This window comes from Malaclemys terrapin, chromosome 4 (assembly GCF_027887155.1).
Source record: "Malaclemys terrapin pileata isolate rMalTer1 chromosome 4, rMalTer1.hap1, whole genome shotgun sequence".
Taxonomy (NCBI): Eukaryota; Metazoa; Chordata; order Testudines; family Emydidae; genus Malaclemys; species Malaclemys terrapin.
The window spans coordinates 120,852,531-120,875,091 of NC_071508.1; the positions used below are offsets into that span (position 1 = coordinate 120,852,531).

Sequence of the window (22,561 nt, forward strand, 5' to 3'; positions counted from 1 at the left end):
CTGGAAGCAGGAACAGCAGGGGGACTGCAGGTGGTGAGCCTCTCTGATAACAAAAAAATTAAGCTATATGCTGCCCTGCATAGCACAGCAATATTGGGAGCAAAACTATGGAAGTCTTCAAGTGGTGGTGTGGGAGGGGAGGGGGGAGAAGAACATATTTCTATGGAGATATCCCCTTTTCCCCCACAAAGCTTCCTCTGATTCTGAAATAATATCTGTGTCGCTCAAACGATAGCCATAAGTTGAGGGGGAGGATGAGCTCCAGAACAGCCATTCTTGTCCTTCCTCACCATTTAGACTGGATTCTATGTTTTAAAAGAATATTATTAATAACTAATCCCATGGCTCTATGATCCCCCCGGGAGCAGAACACAGGCTCTGGCTGACAGCCAGTGGCATCACTGCTGGAAGATGTGTGGGCTGCCATTGCTGGATAGGGTAGACCTTTAACAGGTGCAGACAGAGGGAAACCCTCTGTATTTCTGGTTGATGCCTCATTCAGCATAGCAGATGAAAAGATGTGGTTTAACAACAGCCCATAAACAGCCATAGGTTATTACTGAATTAATATCTTCCCCTCTGTGCAGGAGTGGCTCCAGGCACCAGCGCAGCAAGCACGTGCCTGGGGCGGCAAGCCATGGGGGGCGGCCTGCCGGTCGCTGTGACGGCAGCAGTCAGGCTGCCTTTGGCAGCATGCCTGCGGGAGGTCTGCCAGTCCTGAGGATTCGGCAGCAATTCGGCGGCGGGGATGCCGAAGGTGTGGCACCGGCGGACCTCCTGCAGGCATGCCGCCGAATCGGCATGACCAACGGACCGCCTGCAGGCGCGCCACCGAAAGCCACCTGACTGCCGTGCTTGGGGCGGCAAAACACAGAGCCGCCCCTGCCTCTGTGCATGTCTCAGGTACTCTGCCTCCAGCTGTTGGTTGGATGAACTACACCTAAGGGTCTAGATATAAACAGAACTTCCAGAAGCACTGACTATGGAAAGGCACAAACAACTGAGGCAATTATAAGTTATTAAGCTAGTACAGTGGTTCACAAACTGTGGATTGTGACCCCATTTTAATGGGTTTGCCAGGGCTGGTGTTAAGACGTGCTGCGGCCCAGGACTGAAGCCGAATCCCGACCTGCACTGGGCAGGGTCAAAGGAAGCCCAAGGGCTTTGTCCCTGGGCGGTGGGGCTCAGGTTACAGGCTCCCCCACCGGGGGCTGAAGCCTTTGGCCCTCCCCCCATGGCGGCAGGGCTTGGGCTTTGGTCCCCTCCCGCCTAGGGTGGCAGGGCTTGGGTGGGTTCAGGCTTTGGTCCCCCTCCTGGGGTCACATAATAATTTTTGTCATCAGAAGAGGTTGCGGTGCAATGAAATTTGAGAACACCTGATCTAGTAGTAATCACAGTATTTTCCTTTATAGACTTGTAACCTCTGGCTGAGAACCGTGAGAGCAGATGATGTAGCCTAAATGGTCCTCTCCAAACCAGAATCAGCATAAATTATGGAAGTCCACCCAGGGCACCCAATTGGTACACAGTTGAAGCATTTTTTGCAGATACTGAGAACACTGGAAGAGAAGGACAATAGTGACACACCTGGCCAAATTCTTCCATGGTGTAACTCTGTTGTCTCAAGTGGAGCTGGCTTTCACTAAGTAAAGCAAACCATTGAATCAGAGCCCTCAGTATTACCGGACTTTTCTTATGTATCTTATATTGTCCTCCCTTCTGAAGGATACAGTCCTAATTTCATGGCTTAAAAACAACATTCTATTCTTGAACATTTCAAAATACTCTTGCAAGTGGACCGTGCACTAAAAGGACTTCAGATTGTACATCACAAAGTTAATAATGATAGCTATAATGTTTACGTACCCTCAGAATTTGTTTAAGTATTATAATTGATATTCTGGTGTCTGATATTTAACTCTAGGAAAAGATTTAGGCTAAATATTTTTTGTTATAATAATAATAATTAATGGAGATATCCCATCTCCTAGAATTGGAAGGGACCTTGAAAGGTCATTGAGTCCAGCCCCCTACCTTCACTAGCAGGACCAAGTACTGATTTTGCCCCAGATCCCCAAGTGGCCCCCTCAAGGATTGAACTCACAACCCTGGGTTTAGCAGGCCAATGCTCAAACCACTGAGCTATCCCTCCCCCCATTTTGTTATAAATGGAAACACAACAGAATGCTTTTAGCGAGAAAAATTGCTGACAGCACTAAGCTGTCACCATAACCTGCAAATCCATTGATGAATGTACAATCCCGCTTTTCAGAGAAGCCAGGGTGCAACAGATAGTCGCTCATGAGACACTTGTCAGACATAGAATGGTGATCCAGGAGGACATGTACTAAAAACAAAATTAAAAAGCCCACTACGTCCTCTCATCTAATCTCAGAAATAAAAACAAGTGTCAAGACTTTTGACGACAATCCTTGCATATCCAGAGTATATCTACTGTCTAATAATTACTTTCTTTAACACTGGTTCTGTACCTATATACCCTTACCTTACTGCTGCAGCCATGCTTCCAATAGGGTTGATTGGCAATGGCCTAACTCCTGGGAACATTCCTCTACTCAGAACACGAGCTCCATTTTGTATCACTCCAGGGGGAACTAAAAGAAAATTTTTAAACATTTAGAAAAAATTTTAAGCAGCACTTTTGATATTAAGCTCTAAAATAAATTTAGACAATGTTAAATAAGAATGTCTAATACAGCGCTCACCTTTAAAATCTTCACAAAAACCTTTGTTCATAGTTAACATTAAAGTGCTATTCACATTATTCTATATGCTAAGTAAAGATTGCAAAATATTTAATTTAACTTGGTTCACAGAGGTCACCCTCAAATTTTTTAATTGCCATAGACAATTCCTTACACAACATCCTACAGTAAACATAGGAAAATTTAGGTAAGTCAGAACTTTTTATCATTGAACACTATTTGTTCAGTGATCTTCCATCTTCGTTGGGTTCTATCCTATTCAAGAAAAGACTAGGACACGTCATTATACAATGCTGACTATTTGGACCACAAAGTTTTTTTGGATTTTTAGGGATTTGTAATTCAGCTGTATTCCAGTCTGTGGCTTTGGCCCACAAGGTTTTGTACTGGAAGTAAGTACTTTTCGTCACACTTGCGTGATGTCTACCATTGCTATTCTGAAGTAAAATGAGAGAGGGAGGATTTCAGGGATATATTTTTGCATTCTATTTGGCTTATATCAGGAACAAATCACAACAGCTGCAACACTTCCTCAGCTCTTCTGACCAGAAGAATATTTGAAATGACAGAACTAAGGGCTTGTCTACACTGGCACTTTACAGCGCTGCAACTTTCTTGCTCAGGGGTGTGAAAAAGCACCTCCCTGAGAGCTGCAAGTTTCAGCACTGCGAAGTGCTAGTGTAGACAGTGCACCAGCGCTGGGAGGTGTATCCCTATTTAGCCCTGATTTTTCCTTTTCTCATCAATTTTCCTTTAAGAAGTCATTTTTCCATTATCCTCCCAAAGCTGTGAATGAACTCATGCCATTATTATTATTGTGCATGTCCTGTAACTGCTTTTTTATTTTTAGAGACTTTTTATTTTATTCTAATTGAAGGGAGACTGGCAATCTAAAAATAAAATACTCTTTTAAAAGAAACTTTTATTACTATTGCCAGAGTATGTCAACATTTTCAGAAGTGGATGCCTAAAGTTAGGCACCTAAATATATACTTAGGCACTTTCAACTAAAGTGACCTGATTTGCTTATGTACTGAGCATTAACTGTTCCTATGGACTTCAAGCTATGGTCCTATCCCATCTTGATTACCACCTCCTCCTAAATGACATCCTGATGCTCACTTTGCTTCAACTCCAAACCACCAAATACTGCTGTGAAAATAATCTTTTCCCTTCTGTTTAGAGCATGCTAATCCCTAATCAAATCCTGTCACTGGCTTCTACCCACCTTCGGTTTTTAGCACTTCTGGACAACAGGTCACTTATATTTACATGTCCAAATATAGCTTTCGGTGACTAACTTTAGGCTGAAGTTTGGAAGTTGACTTTCAGTTATAACTGAAATAATCAAGTTACTTTTTACTATTTATACTGTTCTACTTTTCACACTTTCCACCCCAACACCGGAAAATCAATGAAGTCAGTTTCACTGCATAATTGTTTTCACTTCCAGATTCTCAGTGCTCTAACGTTTAGGTTGCAAACGCTGCAATGGAATGTTTACTTGCTTAAAACAACTGTTGGGATTTTACAAAAGCAAGCTTGCTTTTACAAAATGTAAACTTTGGACCAAATCTGTGTAAACCGTGCCTATTTAAAGGAGCATGAATATCAGTGAAGTACAATATACGTAAGTAATAGAAGACTAGTAGAGTAAAGCTCAAGGAAAATTCAGATATAAGATTAGGAAAAAAACCAAAAGAGCAACATAGCCTGAAGGAACAGATAAAACTGTCACATATCAACATGGCTTTTCAACAAGGAGTATGGATACACAGTATAGGAGAGGGGTATATATTATGTGGTACAGTTTTTTTAAATGCAAAGTCCCCTTCACTTCAGAGCAATAAGTTCTATCATATCAACAATCCTTGGAATGAAGCTTCCCAAGGACAACAGCCTCAAGGGATATGGAGGAATTTGTGATTTATGTTAATGAGTTACAAGTGTTGCCTAAGAACTTCATGAAACTTCAAGGCCAACATACTGGCAATTCAAATAAAACAAAAGGAAAAAAATCAGCACCCAACTCTTCCTTCCTTGCTCCGCCTCTGTTCGGAACTGAAAGCTCAGTGTCATTTGACTCCTCTCACTCCTTTCCTTTACTTATCCCCTCATATCCAGCCCACTGAAAAACCCTGTTTCTGTCTTTACATCCTTGAAAATCAGTCAATTCCTCTCCAGTCGTATGGTCCTTGGTCCTCTCCCACTTTGACTATTCCAAGCTCTTTTGTTGCCCAGTTCTCATCTTGCTCCACTGCAGGCCATACAAAATAATGCTATGAAGAGCTTTTTTTCTTCTCCTGCCTCTTCGATTGTAAGTCTCCTAATCAAATCCCTTCAATAGCTTCTACTCCCCTTCTGCATCAAGCTCAAGACTCTGTCTCTCAGATGGTAGATTCTGCCTAACCCAACCTCTGCTTACATTTCTGCTCTCATGAGTATCTTCCCCCCTCCCAACTCTTCATGCCTTCCTCTTAATTGCTCTCTTCATATCTATACCCCTTCTCATCTGACCGCCTTCTATGCTGACCATTTGTAACAGTGTGAGATAACCCCACTGCCAGTCAGCCCTCCCTTTACACACATCCTTTTCATGTAGCCTTTCAACAAGAGAAAGTTTGTAAAACCCATTTAGAAACATGAACGATGCAAAATAAAATCCTGCTATCCTTTGAGAAATGTCACCCCGGGGAGCAATATTGCTCTCTCTTTAGTCACGGCTGCCTGTTCGCAGCCCATTTCCTTCCCCACCATTGCCAGTTTTGTTACGCTTGGGTTTAATTAAGCATCTGATCCTGAAAAGTCTTCAGTGGGACTACTTGCCTGGGTATGGAGAAGATCCAGGGATCTTATCTTTAATTTAAAATATGCAGTAGCTGTTCTATTGAAAACATCATCATTTCAAATTCAATCATCATTTTACTTCAGCTTACATTAATGATGTCATTGCTGCCAACGCCTTTGTTTCACAATACTTTCTAAATTGTCATGTAACAGCACCACTACCTAACTGGCCAGGTGATATCCACATACAAGATACCTGAAAGACTGGGTGGAACAGTCCAATAGGGACTGGGGGGGAAGGGGAGAGAGAATAGGAAGCAAGAATGAGCCAAAGCCATAATGAAAACACATATTTTTACTGATTAAATTGGTCTTAATGGATTTCTGAGCCTCTGATTAAACAAACAAACAAACAAACAAAAAAACAGAATGGCAACCATCTAATGGAAGAAGTTCTTGATTGATAGGTAATCCATTCAGCTCATATGCTAGGCTTGTTTCCTGTAGCATTGTAACAGGGTGCTGGCCAGGAGGTCCTGAGCCAGGCCCTTTAGCCCAACTCCAATTAAGAAGTATTAATTGGGGCTGGCTGAGTATGCCACACCTAATAGCTAGAAGAAAGCACCTGCGGGCCTTATTAGCTAGGGAGCTATATAAGGCTGGCAGGAAGGAAGTGAAGAGGGAGGGAGAAGGGGGGAGGGAGAAGGAAAGGTGGGGAAGAGAAAGGAGAGGGAGGAGCCAAAAGGCTGTGTATCCCTGCTGGCTGGAGAAGCTAGCTGTCCTCCAGGTTGCTAGTTTGGAGCAGACTGTAAATAGAAGGTGGTAGGAGGTGACACGGAAAATAAAAAGCACTGATGATTGCACTCAGAAGGGGTCTCTGGCTGATTTGTTGCAAGGGCGAGTGAAGGCCTTATTACAAGCATATTTTGTATTACACCTCTACCTCGATATAACACTGTCCTCAGGAGCCAAAAAATCTTACTGTGTTATAGGTGAAACCATGTTATATCGAACTTGCTTTGATCCGCTGGAGTGCACAGCCCCGCCCCCCTGGAGTGCTGCTTTACCGCGTTATATCTGAGTTCATGTTATATCGGGGTAGAGGTGTACTTGCTCTTATCTTATTTTAAAGATCCTGTTATTAGCGTAACATTTCACACAGCACCAGTACTCTTATTTCCAATACCAAAGTAACACGCCAAAAATATTTTAAAACGGAATGATTCACATTTGAAAACAAAGTCCAATAGTTTGAAAATTCAGAATTGCTCTGCCAGAACTTCAGTAATTCAGGCATTGTTCTCTTACTTAGATGGCTCACAACCTGGTCCTTAATACCCAATGCACAAGGGAGAAGGCGGGCACAAGGACCCCTTTACAAACTCCATCCTGATTGCCCGCATTATGCGAGGGTAAGGACAGCAGGAACACCACCCCACTCCCTGGGCTGATGGGTGGGGTCTGAGTGGGAATTTCCCCCAACCCTCGCCAATATGCTGTCCAGCACAGCTGCACGGAGGAAGTAATAAGTGTCAGGTATAGGTCTGGTGTAGGATACTTCCACCCCAAGGATGAGGAACCAGGAAGCAGAGTGCGACTGAATGGGACTGCTCGCAGAGCAACAATTGAGCCATAGTAAAAATAAGACACTGTATTTATGTGGTATCTTGTATGTAAGGACCTACTTGTTCTTTATAAATATTAATTGATTAAGAGTAAAGCCATTCCCCCCGCCTCCCTCCACTCCGTCTAAGATCAGTATTATTCTCATTTTACAGATGGGTGACCCAAGGCAAAGAGGTGAAGTGATTTAGGGCTTGTCTCCATTTACAGTGCTACACTGTCAGCCGCTACATAGTTATGCCGACATAAGTTGGTAGTGTAGACCAAGTCTTTGTCTAGGTCACACAGTCAGTCACTGGCAATCAGGAGTAACGTTTCATAGTTTTGAATCCCCATTGCCAATCCTGCTTTAACTAACATAACACACTGCCTCCTGATAGACATTTTTAAAGTAATCTACCCTCTTTCTGTGCAAATGACTAAAGAACTTTATGATATTTGAGACACACTGCTAAGGAAACTCATCCACATATATATTTTTCCCTTTAAGATGTTTTTTCTTCTTCATAAACAATCGTCTTAGAGAAATTCCAGAAGCTGGAACAGTAAGATGTGTACATGTCTTTCACTATTCAGCTTTCGCCATTATTTTGTACTGAAAACAGATATTAGACCCGATTCTCCTCACACCAGTGTAAATCAGGAGGCACTGAAGTTAACAAGGGGGAGGAATAGCTCAGTGGTTTGAGCATTGGCTTGCTAAACCCAGTTCAATCCTTGAGGGGGGCCATTTAGCAGTCTGGGGATTGGTCTTGCTTGACCTCCTGAGGTCCCTTCCAACCCTGACATTCTAATATTTGTATATGTGGAGAATCAGAGCCATGATCCCGAAATCAGCTCTAAAAATTCATCCTCAGCTTCTTCTCAATGGTATAATTCAATTAATCTTACATGGAGTTGCTCCTAATTTACACCAATGTGAGTAAAATCAGGTCCTCTCTGTAGCAATTATTCCATAGTTACCCTTCCTTGCTTTATCAAGATTTCCAACAATCAACCGGAGAGAGATACAATACATCTAATGAAAAAAAATAAAAAACATCTCTGAAATTGTGTGGGGGGAAAAATCTCAACTTGTTATGCTTCCCTGCAAGTTTTTGTATTACAACATAACCCATAATAAAGTGACTACCACACTGCTACACACAGAGAACATTGATAACACTAATCCATAAGTATCTGATACAAACCCACAAATCAAAGAAAGTCAAAACTTGGGCTGTAAGATAGAAGTCAAAGATGGAAGAAAGCTGCTAGGTCATGCAGCCACCTCTCGGTCAATGCAGGATTATTCCCTGTGGTACATACTCTAGCACATGGTAGAGTTTAGTTTTGAAGGTTGCAAGAAATATCTCTTCCTTATCACTTCCCTTAATAGATTATGTCCATAACCTTGTATTTCGCTGACAGGAAAAGAGTTCATCTCTACTCTACTGTACTTAAGCACCCCTCCTAAACTTAAGTATTTCACAGCACCCAGAGAAGCTGTTAAACACTCATAGGGCACAGAAAAGATGAGGTTCCTGCCCTGAAGAGTTTACCTTTTTAACATCAGAACTATATGCAGGGAATGTGAGTAATAAAGAGAGGGGTGAAAAAAGCACAAGGAATATGCAGTGCATAGAATCACCCATCATACAGCAACCACAGCAGCATCCAGCTAAATAAATCAAGGAATTGAAATTCATGTTTCAAACATTAGGGCATAGATGTTACAATAAACCACGCTCAGTCCTGAGATGATATTTAAAATCAGGGACCTTAAAAAGGAGAAGGTAATAAATGCAAACATTTTCCATATTCCATGTGGGATATCGTGGTGTGTTTCATTAACTCTTCTAGCTCAAGGTAAATTGCTCTCTGCACTAGACTGAATGCACAGTTTTTAGAGCACTAATAAACTTACCAAACTAGCTTATCTGCCTGATAAAGAAAGTCTGTTTTTAAAGTGAACATTAAAATATACAGGTATTCTGCAAGAGCAGATTTGTCTCCATGTCTCCTGTGGTATCAGGGGACACAGGCTTTCAGGCAGAGGCTGTCCTCCCTTACCCATCTCTTGTACCACAGAAGAGGTGGATATAAAATAGAGATATAGGCCTTCTCCTAATGGCTGTCAATTTTTGCCTCCATCTGCTGATTTCTTTTCCATTTAAGTGTTTGCCACAACACCTTATCTCAGGCTACAGACATGGAAAGTAGGGAAATATCTGTGATGTGCAAGGCATGAGACATCAGTGGTTGCCACAAGCAAACATTATTTGCTTAATATGCCACACTACTGACTTGCCTCATCTTTCACCAGTGATGAATTTGGCCCGATCTTCCTAATTTCTTGCAATCTTATCCCTGAGGAGCAAAATGGAACCTCTTAATCACATAGGTTAGGTTTACATTGCAACAGGGACAGCACATGTAGGCATAACTGAGCTAGCTTTGATCAAGCTAGCTTTTTAAAAATAGTATCTGTGGTGGTTTGGACTAGCTGCCCGAGTTCATACCTAGAGTCTTCGGTGGGACTGTACTCTGGCAACTAGCCCATTTTGCCACCCATGCCACTGTGGTTACACTGCTACTCTTAGCAAGCTAGCTCCATCAAAGCTCATACTGCAATCACACCTCCTGATTGCTACGTAGACATACCCATAATCTTTACTACCCTAAGACTACGCCACGCCCAAACTTCCCCATTAGGCTGCATAATTTTAACTCCTCTCCCTGCTCCCATTTGGCAGCTTAAGCGAATCTCTGGGCTTGTCTACACTGCCTCAAAGTTCCAACTACTGGAGCATGAAAGGCAGGGCGCACCAAAGTGCCGCACTGTAACTGACCCATATGCACACTGTGGGCAAAGACTAAAAAGTTCCTAAAAAGGACAGGAGTACTTGTGGCACCTTAGAGACTAACAAATTTCATGAAGTTGATCGATTTCCACTCCATACGGCTAAATGCAGTGCCTTGCATAGTGACAGGTTTCAGAGTAGCAGCCGTGTTAGTCTGTGTCCGCAAAAAGAACAGGAGTACTTGTGGCACCTTAGAGACTAATAAATTTGTTAGTCTCTAAGGTCTGGTCTATACTACCCGCCTGAATCGGCGGGTAGAAATCGACCTCTCGGGGATCGATTTATCGCGTCCCGTCGGGACGCGACAATCGATCCCCAAATCGGCGCTCTAACTCCACCAGCGGAGGTGGTAGTAAGCGCCGCCGACAAAAAGCGGCAGAAGTCGATTTTGCCGCCGTCCTCACAACGGGGTAAGTCGGCTGCAATACGTCGAATTCAGCTACGCTATTCACGTAGCTGAATTTGCGTATCTTAAATCGACTCCCCGCTGTAGCGTAGATGTACCCTAAGGTGCCACAAGTACTCCTGTTCTTTTTGCAGATACAGACTAACACGGCTGCTACTCTGAAAAGTTCCTAGTCCACTTTAATGTAATCCTGTTTGAAGAGGACTATATTAATGGAAACTAGGAACCTTTTAGTTCACACCTGCAGTGTCCACAGGGGGAAGTTATAGAACAGCACTGTGGTGCGCTCGGCTATCCAGGCTTCCTTAGTCCAAACTGTGGTGCATCGTAGACATAGCCTCTGTTGCCACTTAATCCCAGATATGAATTCTCACATTTATGAGAAAACTTTATAAAACTAATGCAACCTCTGCAATCTTCTGCCATGCAAAGGGTGGGAAACCGCAGATTTCTAGCATCATTCTTTAGTAAATAGGCAAACACCACAGCAATAGAGTTGTACGAGAACTGGATTTTTATTTTGGGTGAAGTTTCTTGATTTCAAATTTGTTCTGCTCTGGAACAAAAATAAATAAAATAAATAAATAAAAATAAAATAAATAAAAAATGTCCCACAAACCAAAATCCTGGGGGAAAAAATGCATTTCAGGTACATTGAAATTTTTCGTTTTGACAAAAGTGAAATGTTTTACTCTAGTTCCTACTTTTTTTCATTTTCTATTTTATAATATACAATTTTTAAAAACTGAAACAAAAGTCATTTTGAAACAGAAAACAGAAATGTTCTTTACCAAAATGCTTTTTATTCAATTTTAATTTCAAATTGAGTTTAAAAGTAGCACATTTCTGCAACATGTGACGTTTCAGTGAATCAGTATTTTCCAACGGAAAAACATTCTATCAGAATAAATTCCCAGCCAACTTTACTATTTATTGTTTGTTTACAAGAGGCAATGACAGGGCATTGCGGTTATAAGGTTTCAGAGAGTAAAGATGTGCCAAGATAGCAGCTCTTTCCATTTACCCATCAGTCCAAGTGCAGGATTTCTTCTAGCGATTTTTATTTTAAGTTTATACCTGTATTGAGCCATTCCTGAAAACAGGTCTTCCATTTCCACAATCACTTGGGCTGTATGGAACAGTAAATTACACTGGGAAGCAAATTTTAGGTCAATGAGGAAAAAAGTCAGACCTCATTAAGCATTTTATTTTAATTTAATATAACCGAAAAGACAGTGAATGGGATTGTGGCCCCTAAATGCCTAAATCCTTTTTGCAAATGAAATTTAGACTCGTAAATTAGTGAAATGTTGCAACACTCACGGTTGCAATGCCTAAATACCTTTAAAAACCTGTGTCTAGGTGCCCTGAGAGAAAACTAAAACCATTTTCCAAAGCAGAAAAAGAGCAACCGACAGCCCGTCCCGCCCCACCCCAAGGTTTATACAAAGAAAATACCCAAAATCCTTTCCTCAGGACCCAAAGAACTCCTTCCTCACCACACTTCTCAGTCCTCTGCAAATCCCACCCAAAACAGGCTTTGTAGAGTGCCCTGAAAGTCAGCAGGTTCAAGCTATTTTGAAACAAAGATGTTGGAAAGGGAGGAGGAATTTTCAGAGCTGACGGGACCCTCATGGAGAAATGCCCAGCCTTCAGTTCCCTGGTTAACACTTGCATTCTCTCTAGCAAATCATTGTTTGCATTTGTGCTGTTAAGCTGCAGTTCAGCAATGTGCTTAAGTGCATGTGTAACTGGAGCTATGCAAGTAATCCCACAGAGATCAATGGGACCACTTATATGCTTAAAATTACATACTTGCTTAACTACCTTGCTGAACTAGGCCCTGTTGGAATTAAGACCAGGATCCCTACTATGATGCTTGAACTATGGTATTGGCTTCACTAATTGCAGGAATAAATTGATGCGTGTGCTACTCCCTCTAGTTCTTCTGTCCTCTAAAGCAACTGTTTCAAGGAATGATTTCACCCACTATTATTAACCGTAAAGTATTAATATGTTATACATATATAGTAATTTTTGTCTGAGGATCTCCAAACACATTGCAAAAAATAGAAAGACTATGGTACAGCAAAGCAAGGTTAAAGGATATGCCCAAGGTCACACAGGTTGAGTGGCAGAACAACAAATTACAGTTTGCCAAAGATTACAACAGAAGTAACTAACTCAGAAATCCTGACTGCTACTGGAGGAAGCTACATTGCCTAGTGAATGGAAACTGTACAAAGCCTCAATGATCAACCATGAAAGGCTTGTAAGTGGTTTCTAATAAAGATATTTATCATTCACATAGCTCCTTATGACTTCAAAGGGTTGAAAATCTTAAATAGTTAATGTTTGTACAACATCCCATGAAGTATATTCGATCAGAAACCATACATTCTGATCCCAGATCTATCACTCGTTCCTTGTCTTGCCTAAGATGTTCACTTAGCCTCTCTGACCTTAGCTTCCCCAGCATGGGTAACAGGCAACACTAAGGCACAGAGACAAAGTGACTTGCCACAGGTGACCTAACAAGTCAACATGTATCCTCAAGTTACAAACATAAATCTAAATATTGGTCATGATAGAAATAAATACATGAATTTGTATTAAAATATTAAGTTCCAATGTATTTGTGACTTATGATAATTACTACTACACCTCTACCCCGATATAACGCGACCCATTATAACACGAATTCAGATATAACGCGGTAAAGCAGTGCTCAGGGGCGGGTGGGGGGGGGGAAGGGCTGCGCACTCCAGCAGATCAAAGCAAGTTGGATATAACGCAGTTTCACCTATAACATGGTAAGATTTTTTGGCTCCTGAGGACAGCATTATATTGGGGTAGAGGTGTACTTCTTAAGGAAGTGTTTTGTGTAATCAAACTTTACAAAATTCTGTAAAATACAATACATAATTCTGTATATTATGTATGCCAAGTAGAATACATAATAGCTTAAAACCATATTTTCCCACTGTCTTTCTGAACATTATTGTAGTAGCTTTCATGCTTTGCTCTGAGTGCCAGCCTGGTTATATGTTTCAATAGAGTTTTGTACCCTGCTGGCTCCCCCTGTTTTTGTTTGTTTGTTTTAATTACAAATCTGAAGTGATTTACCATGGTACTTTATTGGAAAATTTTAAATATTTCAAGAATGCATTTGACAGGGTGTCAATACTTGACTATAACTATATTATTTTCAAGCTTTTGGCATTAATTGTGATTGATCAATTTTATGAGATTCTATAAAGTAACCTCCCCCACAAAAAATAATCTAAATTATGAAGAGGTTTATATATTAGTTTTTAAGTGACAGATAAAATGCAGTGAGGCTGGGGGTAAACGGTGAATAGAGGCAGCATAGGATTAGACGCCATTTAACATAAGAGCGAAAGTCAGCAGCACTTGGCATATGGGTATGGATTTTTAAATGGTCATTTTTCAATGTAAAAATTCTGTTACAATGCAGGAATGATTTGCTGTCTTTGGCTTTCTTGGTGCATGTGAGGAGGTACTTTCTACCAGAGATGAACGTGAACTCAGACTATTCATTTCTGACATCAAAGCCTAGGCTACTCTACAAAAATAAAGCTAAACACTATTCTGAAACGTGGCTGTGGGCAAACGATTTTTTCTTCTTTGTTCATACACTCCAGAATAAAACTATGTCCTGGAGAAGCAGGATTTAAGCTTGGTAGATACCTGAAACATGGTTAGAATATGTTGGTCTTTTCTGTCCATGCAGGTAGGAATTAAAGTATGGTATCTGGCTTGCCCACAACTATGATTCATAATCATGTTTAGACGTTATTTTTGTAGTGCAGGCTGGGCATGGATGAGCTGAAGATTTAAATTCACTGACTTATCACATTTTTAGATTGTGAAATTACTCTTAGCTCCTGGCTGTCTTCAGTGGATCACCTTTGTTGTGAAAGCAGCTGCCACACCTGCAGTCAAACACGCTCAGCTACTGAAAACATTTTCAACAGTCCGTTATCATCAGTTATGGTCAAACTGCACATAATGCCCCTTCCACTTTATACCAAATACTGGTAGGCATGTTGTTCAACCCAGGGCATTTTTCAGCTGTGATTTGAATACATCCATGATACTGTAACCTAACACTGCGGATTGAGTCCTAAATCTTCAAGGTCTCTGATAACATCAGCATGTTTACTTCACTGATGATTTATGGCTTGATTTACAATCTGTTACAGTTTGTAATAGGAGTAGAGACTGAAATGTGGGCTTCTGTAGGACACTCGGGATTGCTGTGAAATTTTTCTCTCCCATTACCTTTTATTTGAAAATAAATCAGAATTTTTTTCATGCAGTAGTTTCTCAATGTGCACTAGATATTATCTGAGGTAAGTTGCCTAAGATTTTCCTAATATGGTAAACAGGCAGGGCCCACTGAAATTCACAGAACAGGTTATTCCACCTTCCTAATTTTACATTTACAGAGAGATAACATAGCAATAATATTTTAGCTAAAGGATCAATGATGGGTTAACACTTTTTGTTGCCCATCCCACTTAGCCCATTCCACCTAAGTCACTAATTTTTAGCTAGAGGTTACATTCCAGCCTGGAAGCCATCATTATTTGCTGACATCTTTGAAGTGGGCAGGGTGGACAGGGCTGTGATGTTTTCACTTTCCTCTCTTATATTCTTCTCTCTCTATATATGTCCCTGTTTGAACTGAGTATAACTTGTGGGATAGGTGGGATGAGTTGGACGAGGTGGGGTGGGAATGGGAGGTATCTGCAGTGGGAATATTTTGTAATAATAAATACTTCCATTTGGGGTGGTAAAAGGAGTATCTGGTACATTCCAGCAACGTAAGAAACTGGCTTTTCAGAAGTATCTTTATAAACTAAGTTATCCCTGGCCAAATGGTTTATCGCTATTTATAGTGGATGTGCCAGAGACCCTGTGCCCCAAATCTACTTCCACTGAAACACTCCCTACAAAAGCAGAAAACATTCACGTGCATTGTATTGTAACATTTTGGCATTTGGCTTTCCAATGCATTTTTAAGAGTAACTTACTATGTGCTCATTCCCTTGCCATTGGCCTATCCTTTACTCCACTCTCACTTTCCCGTTATTCTGTATTTTAGTACATCATGTTCAGCGTTGCTCTTTTCTTTGTGTCTTTCTCCTCCCCCTCTATCTCCTCCTTCTCTTTCCTTGTGTTATCTTCTCTACTTCTTCTAGCCATGTTCTTCATCTCTTCCTCCTGCTCTCGCTCTCTCTCATCATCCCACCAATTCTCTTTTCTAACTGATCCCCTCAGTCTCCCCTCCTCCGCCGCTTCTCTCAGCCCATTCTTTCCACTAAACCCGAATGCCATATCCCTTGATAAAATCTCTCCCTTTCTCCATGTACACTTCCCTCCTCCTTCCATTGACATGCTCAGCCTCATCCCATGGAATGAAGCAGGATGGGAGTGAGGCCAAATCATTTTTTCTCTGGGGAAAGTGGTTTCTTGGAGGAGATTCTCAGCAGATCCTTCTCCCACGGGATTTTGAATAAGGCTGACGATGGCTCTCCCCAAAGCTCTCCTTGGCTGTGCAAGGAATGCTTTGGATTGTGATTGGTTCTCTTCCCCAGACAGAGCAAGAAAGTGCTGACCAAGGCTTCCCTTACAGTCCGATTTGGTCACATGAACTAAACCAATGTCAGGGAAGCTAGCCAGGCTTCATAATGGCTGTAGGTAAATTCTGATGAAGTGGGCTGTAGCCCACGAAAGCTTATGCTCAAATAAATTGGTTAGTCTCTAAGGTGCCACAAGTACTCCCGTTCTTTTCGCGGATACAGACTAACACAGCTGCTACTCTGAAATCTGTCTTTATATTTAAAGCTGTGAGTTGCTCGGTATTACTGCCTGTCATGCTGACCAATACTGTCTCATTGTTTCCTTGGACTCCCCCATCTCTATCTGTCGTCTTTAGTCTTATACTTAGATTGTAAGGTCTTTGGGGGGCAGGGACCATCTTTTTGTCCCATGTCTGTAAGGCACCTAACACAATGGGTTCCTAGCCTCAAACAATAAAAAATGATCACAATATCTGTGGGCCCAGCTGGAGAATGACAGGGACCTATGGGCAGGAAGCCAAAATTTGCCCCATTCCCTGGAGCCTGCCTAGGGCCCTGGCACTGCATATTACACAGGCAAAATGTGAAGTATGCGTGCAAGAAAGGATTTGAAATAGTGTCCAACTGACCAGAAAACATCCAGGTGGCCTCAATCACACACATGATGGAGTCAAATCAAAGCAAAATGAAAAGAAAAACTATGTATCCCTCTTCTCTTTCTCAACTTCTGGTTGTTACCCCAGGTCTTATCTCACTTGTCCCAGGTCACTAAATTATATGTATTTAATGAGTAACAATAATCTTATCTCTAACACAGAGATATAAAATTGTTATTCATGTAATAGTGGATATTATATTTCACAAAAAATAAATTATTATTTAGTGTAAAGTAGTGTCTATAAGGGACCTTATATTTCTTCATTAGATCCTCCTTTTTTTGTCTGGTATGCTGTATACTTATAAAAAGAGAATGTTAACTTTACATGTCTATGGTGCTATATGCTATAGAAATATCTACTCACAACCTGCTTGTATCTCAGGGGGAGTATTCAAAAGCATCATGGCAGTGGCAGCATCAATGTCAGGATCTGGAAAAATCAACCAATAAATACATTATTTACAACTGGGCTAATCTTGTTTTTACCCCCCGCTAGACCGAATCTCTGCATTGAAAAGGAATAAAGATTAAATTATCCAAAATTTTATTTTGGAAAATTCCAACATGTGATCAAACTTACACATGATTCCAAAACTACTGTTAAGTCAACTACACTGAAGTATATTTGTCACTGTACTGTATATGCTTGCGTGCACGGTGTGTTCTGTTATTCCTCTCAAGCTTGCTATTTAATTTCAGTGAGGAGTATTTAGTAGGGCTGTCGATGAATCGCAGTTAACTCACACAGTTAATTCAAAAAAATTAATTGTGATTAAAAAAATATTTTGGATGTTTTTCTACATTTTTATATATATTGTATTCTGTGTTGTCATTGAAATAAAAGTGCATATTATTCTTGATTACAAATATTTGCACTGTGAAAGATAAACAAAAGAAATAGTATTTTTCAATTCACTGCATTCAAGTACTGTAGTGCAATCTCTGTGTCGTGGAAGTGCAACTTACAAACGTAGATTTTTTTGGTTACATAACTGCACTCAAAAACAAAACAGTGTAAAACTTCAGAGCATACAAGTCCACTCAGTCCTACTTCTTTGTCTTAGCGATTGGCTGAAAAATAAATTTGTTTACATTTATGGGAGATAATGCTGCCCTCTTCTTATTTACAATGTCAACAGAAAGTGAGAACAGGCATTCGCATGGCACTTTTGTAGCCAGCATTGTAAGATTTTTACGTGCCAGATATACTAAACATTCATGCTTCAGCCACCATGCCAGAGGACATGCTTCCATGCTAATGACGCTCGTTAAAAGAATAATGTGTTAATTAAATATCTGACTGAACTCCTTCAGGGAGAATTTTATGTCCCCTGTTCTGTTTTCCCACATTCTGCCATATATTTCATATTATAGCAGTCTCGGATGATGACCCAGCACAGGTTGTTCATTTTAAGAACACTTTCACTGCAGATCTGACAAAATGCAAAGAAGGTACCAATGTGAGATTTGTAGATAGCTACAGCACTCACCCAAGGTTTAAGAATCTGAAGTGCCTTCCAAAATCTGAGAGGGACAAGGTGTGGAGCATGCTTTCAAAAGTCTTAAAAGAGCAATACTCCGATGAGAAAACTACAGAACTTGAACCACCAAAAAAGAAAATCAACCTTCCGCTGGTAGCATCTGACTCAGATAATGAAAATAAACATGCGTCAGTCCACACTGCTTTGGATTGTTATCGAGCAGAACTCGTCATCAGCATGAACATATGTCCACTAGAATGTTGCTTGAAGCATGAAGGGATGTATGAATCTTTAGCACATCTGACACGTAAATATCTTGTGACACCGGCTAAAACAGTGTCATGAGAATGCCTGTTTTCATTTTCAGGTGACATTATAAACAAGAAGTGGGTAGCATTATCTCCTGCAAATGTAAAGAAACTTGTTTGTCTGAGTGATTGGCTGAACAAGAAGAAAGACTGAATGGACTTGCAGCCTCTAAAGTTTTACATTGTTTTATTTTTGAATGAGTTATTTTCTGTACATAATTCTACATTTGTAAGCTCAACTTTCATGATAAAGAGATTGCATTACAGTACTTGTATTAGGTGAATTGAAAAATACTATTTCTTTTGTTTGTTTACAGTGCAGATACTTGTAATCAAAAATAAATATAAAGTGAGCACTGTACACTTTGTATTCTGTGTTGTACTTGAAATCAATATATTGGAAAATGTAGAAAACATCCAAAAATACTTAAATAAATGGTATTCTATTATTGTTTAACAGTGCAATTAATCATGATTAATTTTTTTAATCGCAATTAATTTTTTAAATGGCTTGACAGCCCTAGTATTTAGGTTTCATTACTAATACTCTGTGCAAGTAGAAGTCATTTCATGAGTTGTAGTCAATGTATTGGGATGAGCTACTAGCATAGTGGAGAGTGTCAAGAATACTTGCATGGAATCAGACACAAAGATGACATTCGGTCATTTTCATGTGTCAATAAGAATTTAAATTATTATTGTGCGAAAGTGTTGGAAGCAAAAACCTCTAAAATCAGGAACAACAAAAGCAGTGTTTCATTGAAAGTACCTAAGTGATTTGCGTTCGTACCTATTGTTACTTTTAGTATAAGCAAAAATTGTTATTTGGCTGCCGTTATTCGTAAATCGGTTTCTGAATCCATCATGAGCCATCAGTTGACAGATGGCAAGTTATAGAGACAGAATAAAATATGATCCTTTTATAACTATATTCACTTGCTTCAGACGCAGCAGCGCGGCTGCTATGGAAATGGAGGTAGCCATGACAACAGTAAACAACCCAAGAGCGGCCACTGAATAAGCTGAAAAGAACATCTGCCCCAGCAAAGCGTCCCAGCTGCCCTGGGGCGAAACTTGCTAATCGTGCAGTGATGCTGTGTGACAGAGAAAGCCGCCTATGCGATGTCCAAATAAATGAAGTGTGCAATTGAAGCAGACATAAAAATGCACGCCCTTGCCGATTGCTGCCTCTGCATTGCTAAACTGAATGACTAATGAGCTCATTAAACACACACACACACACACACACACACACACACACACCTTGTCAGTATTTATACTAAATTACATACCAAAAAATTCAATTTTCTGCTAATAGCTTCATGGTATTTTATTTTGGGTATTATGTTGGAAAATTACTTTTTACTGTTAAAAAATACATTTTTCATACTTTTGTGTGTGTTGTTCTATTTCCAGGGGAGTAATGTGATGTAGAAGAAAGTTCTACAAGCTATTAATAATACAAATGATGCAGAGTGTAAAAGATTTTAATGTCTAAGAAAAAAATAAATTAACTCCACCTACAGAGAAAAAGAGTTTGATTCCAGCTTGAGTATATCATATTGTATTGTAAATAGCTATAACAACTTCTTACATGACAATATTTAATATACAATTGCTGTAACAGTAAAGTCAACAAATGCAGAATCAGTTACAAAAAGTTTTTGCACCAGTTTGGTTCTCCCTGTGTTCTGACTTTCGCAGGTGCCAATGTATGGAAAGGCGGGTGCTGAACTTCAGATCACATCAGCATGTTGTACTGCCAAGGGTCACTCCTAGTACACATCTCATAAGAGAGTTTACAAACTCACATTCATTATTAATTCTGAAAACAGGCCAAAGGCAGAGTTCTTCCCAAAAGTCAGCATTGACACTGAGCTGTTTGGAAATGGTGGTTTTAACTTTTGCACGTGACCCTTGGGTGGAACAGTGTGTTTAATACACCACATTTTACAGGATCGGGTTCATTTACTACTACAAATCTAATATTGTTTCCTTTAGCTTGACCAAAAAGGGAGAATGTCCAGAGGAGATTCATATTTAAAATAGAACGATCTTACCTGTGTTAAACACTAACTTAGAAAACAAAATTGAAATAATTGTAGTAGTTTGATGTACTTTGTTACTATTCATGTAGCCAGCTTTAGCCTTTGTTTATAGCGGATATCTATATGATTTTACTTTCTGGTTTTCTTAATTTAGATGATATTCTGGTGTTTGGGTAAAAAAGACTGTGGGGGAAAATGATAATCTTTTCCAGAGAAATTAAAAACAAAAATACACCATGGAAACATTTACAAACAACCCCGACATTGTGGGTCTACATTGATGTGGCCAGCATATCTTGAAAGTTTTATGTCTTAGGATTTGACAGTTCTACAAGAACAACTGTGGTTTTGTAATCACTTAGACACTAATCAGAACTGGTTACAAGAAACATGGTGTGTCCACACCTGCTATGCTGTCTAGCCATGTTTGTATCCTGCACTTTTGAAAAATCTGGGAAGTTATCCCATGCCTCAGCAGGGGACACAGTGCCCAGAAGACATGCACACAGGGTGGCATCAGCAACATAAGGGACATCATACTGAGCAGAGAAGTGGGACAAAGTTAGGGACTGGATGAACTGGGCAGAAGCCTCATCTGTACCATTAAAAAAAACAAAAAAGCATCAAAAACTTGTTACAAGAAGAAAACCACATGGCAGCCTAGGCCACAGGCACAGACAAGGGCAAAACACTGATAGGTGCCAATCATGGCACTACCTGGTTAGAAACAGGGTAAAAAGTTGGAGTACAGACAGCGCCATAATGCAAACTGAAAGTTGAAGGGCAAGTTCATGCTGTAATGTCAAAGGGACTCTAAGCGATGTAGTTGTCAAGCATTCATGGTTCACAACATGGAGATTTTTTAGAAGGGGGGAGAACAGAATGGTAATCAGAAAAATGCCTTTATTCAGTGCTTTACCTTGACAATAAAAATCAAAGTTTAAAATGGGCACATTTTGATATCTCTTTAGTGCTAAAAAAGGAGAAACCAGAATAGGCAACCACAGACAACGAGGGAGATTCACAAGGTGGAAGCAGAAGAAATCCTTCCAAATGGAAAAGGACAGGGAGGAGAAGGACAGGATGGTGGGTGCTATAAAGAGCATGAGGAAGAAATCAAAATGACCTCAGAACCAAAGCCCTCAAAAAGGCAACAGGAAAAGCTATTGGCAAATAGATCAACAGTAGTTTGTTCTCTGAACATGTATTTGCAGGGTATGCACTCTAGGCCCCACACTACAATCCTAAATCTAAGGGTTGGCGCCTCATTCTTTGAAAGCCCTGCAAATGCTATCAAGAAGGTAGCTGAAAGCAGTGACAGACCGTAAGCAGATACAGTAGAGCACATAATAGTCTAAAGGGACATAGCCTAAATGCGGGCAGAGGTGGTACATAATTTGGATGTACTATAGTTGTAATTCTGCTATTAAACTTTATCCAGCGCTGCATTCAAGAGTGAAGATTCCTTTGACAAGTCAAAGACAAAACACACAGGCGCACATACAAAATGAAGAGTTTTAAATCCATAACAGCAACTGTTTGCTGTACTTCAGACCCAGGCCCTAATTCTGCAAAGTGCTGAAGTATGTGCTTAACTCTAAACACTAAGTAGTTCCACTAAAGTTAACTATGTGCTTAAATGCTTTGTTGAATCAGGGCATTGGTTATTTTTTCAGCTATGTTTGTGGCTAAGGGTCACTTTAAAAACTATATTGTTTATATTAAAGATACATACAGATCGGAACATGTTCTGCACAGTAATACAGAATGGTCAAGTAATGAGCATGAAATATTTTGGCACAGAATTGGTCACAAAAAGCCAGAAAGCTGGAGGGTAACCCTCAGTGGTAGACTGTTTATTCAAGAAGTGACAAAAAATAATTAAAAACAAAAGGTGGCACCTGAGAAACCCCAATGTGCCAGCTGTCCATCTATTATGTTGTTCTGATCTTTGGTTTACAGTTTCACACTGAAGAAAAAACATTTTACCTTAAAATTATTGGTTTATTATTTGTAATACAGTTTTTTTATTTCAATTTTTTTGGCCATTGAATGAAAACAGTCCAGGTCTG

The 22,561-nt window shown here is 40.2% G+C and overlaps 1 protein-coding gene across 8 annotated transcripts in view; it reads right to left on the reverse strand.

Annotated features, from left to right (window-relative positions):
* FOXN3 (forkhead box N3) overlaps positions 1-22,561 on the reverse strand; it is a 301,624-nt gene that overhangs the window by 20,392 nt on the left and 258,671 nt on the right. For 6 of the 8 annotated variants that reach the window (XM_054025439.1, XM_054025442.1, XM_054025440.1 and 3 more), the window contains 2 exons: positions 17,017-17,082; positions 2,507-2,615 (listed from right to left, as the gene is read on the reverse strand). In XM_054025439.1, coding sequence (XP_053881414.1) covers positions 2,507-2,615; positions 17,017-17,082 — 175 coding nt within the window. The remainder of the gene's footprint in view (positions 1-2,506; positions 2,616-17,016; positions 17,083-22,561) is intronic. The other 2 variants (XM_054025445.1, XM_054025446.1) reach the window with 2 other exon arrangements.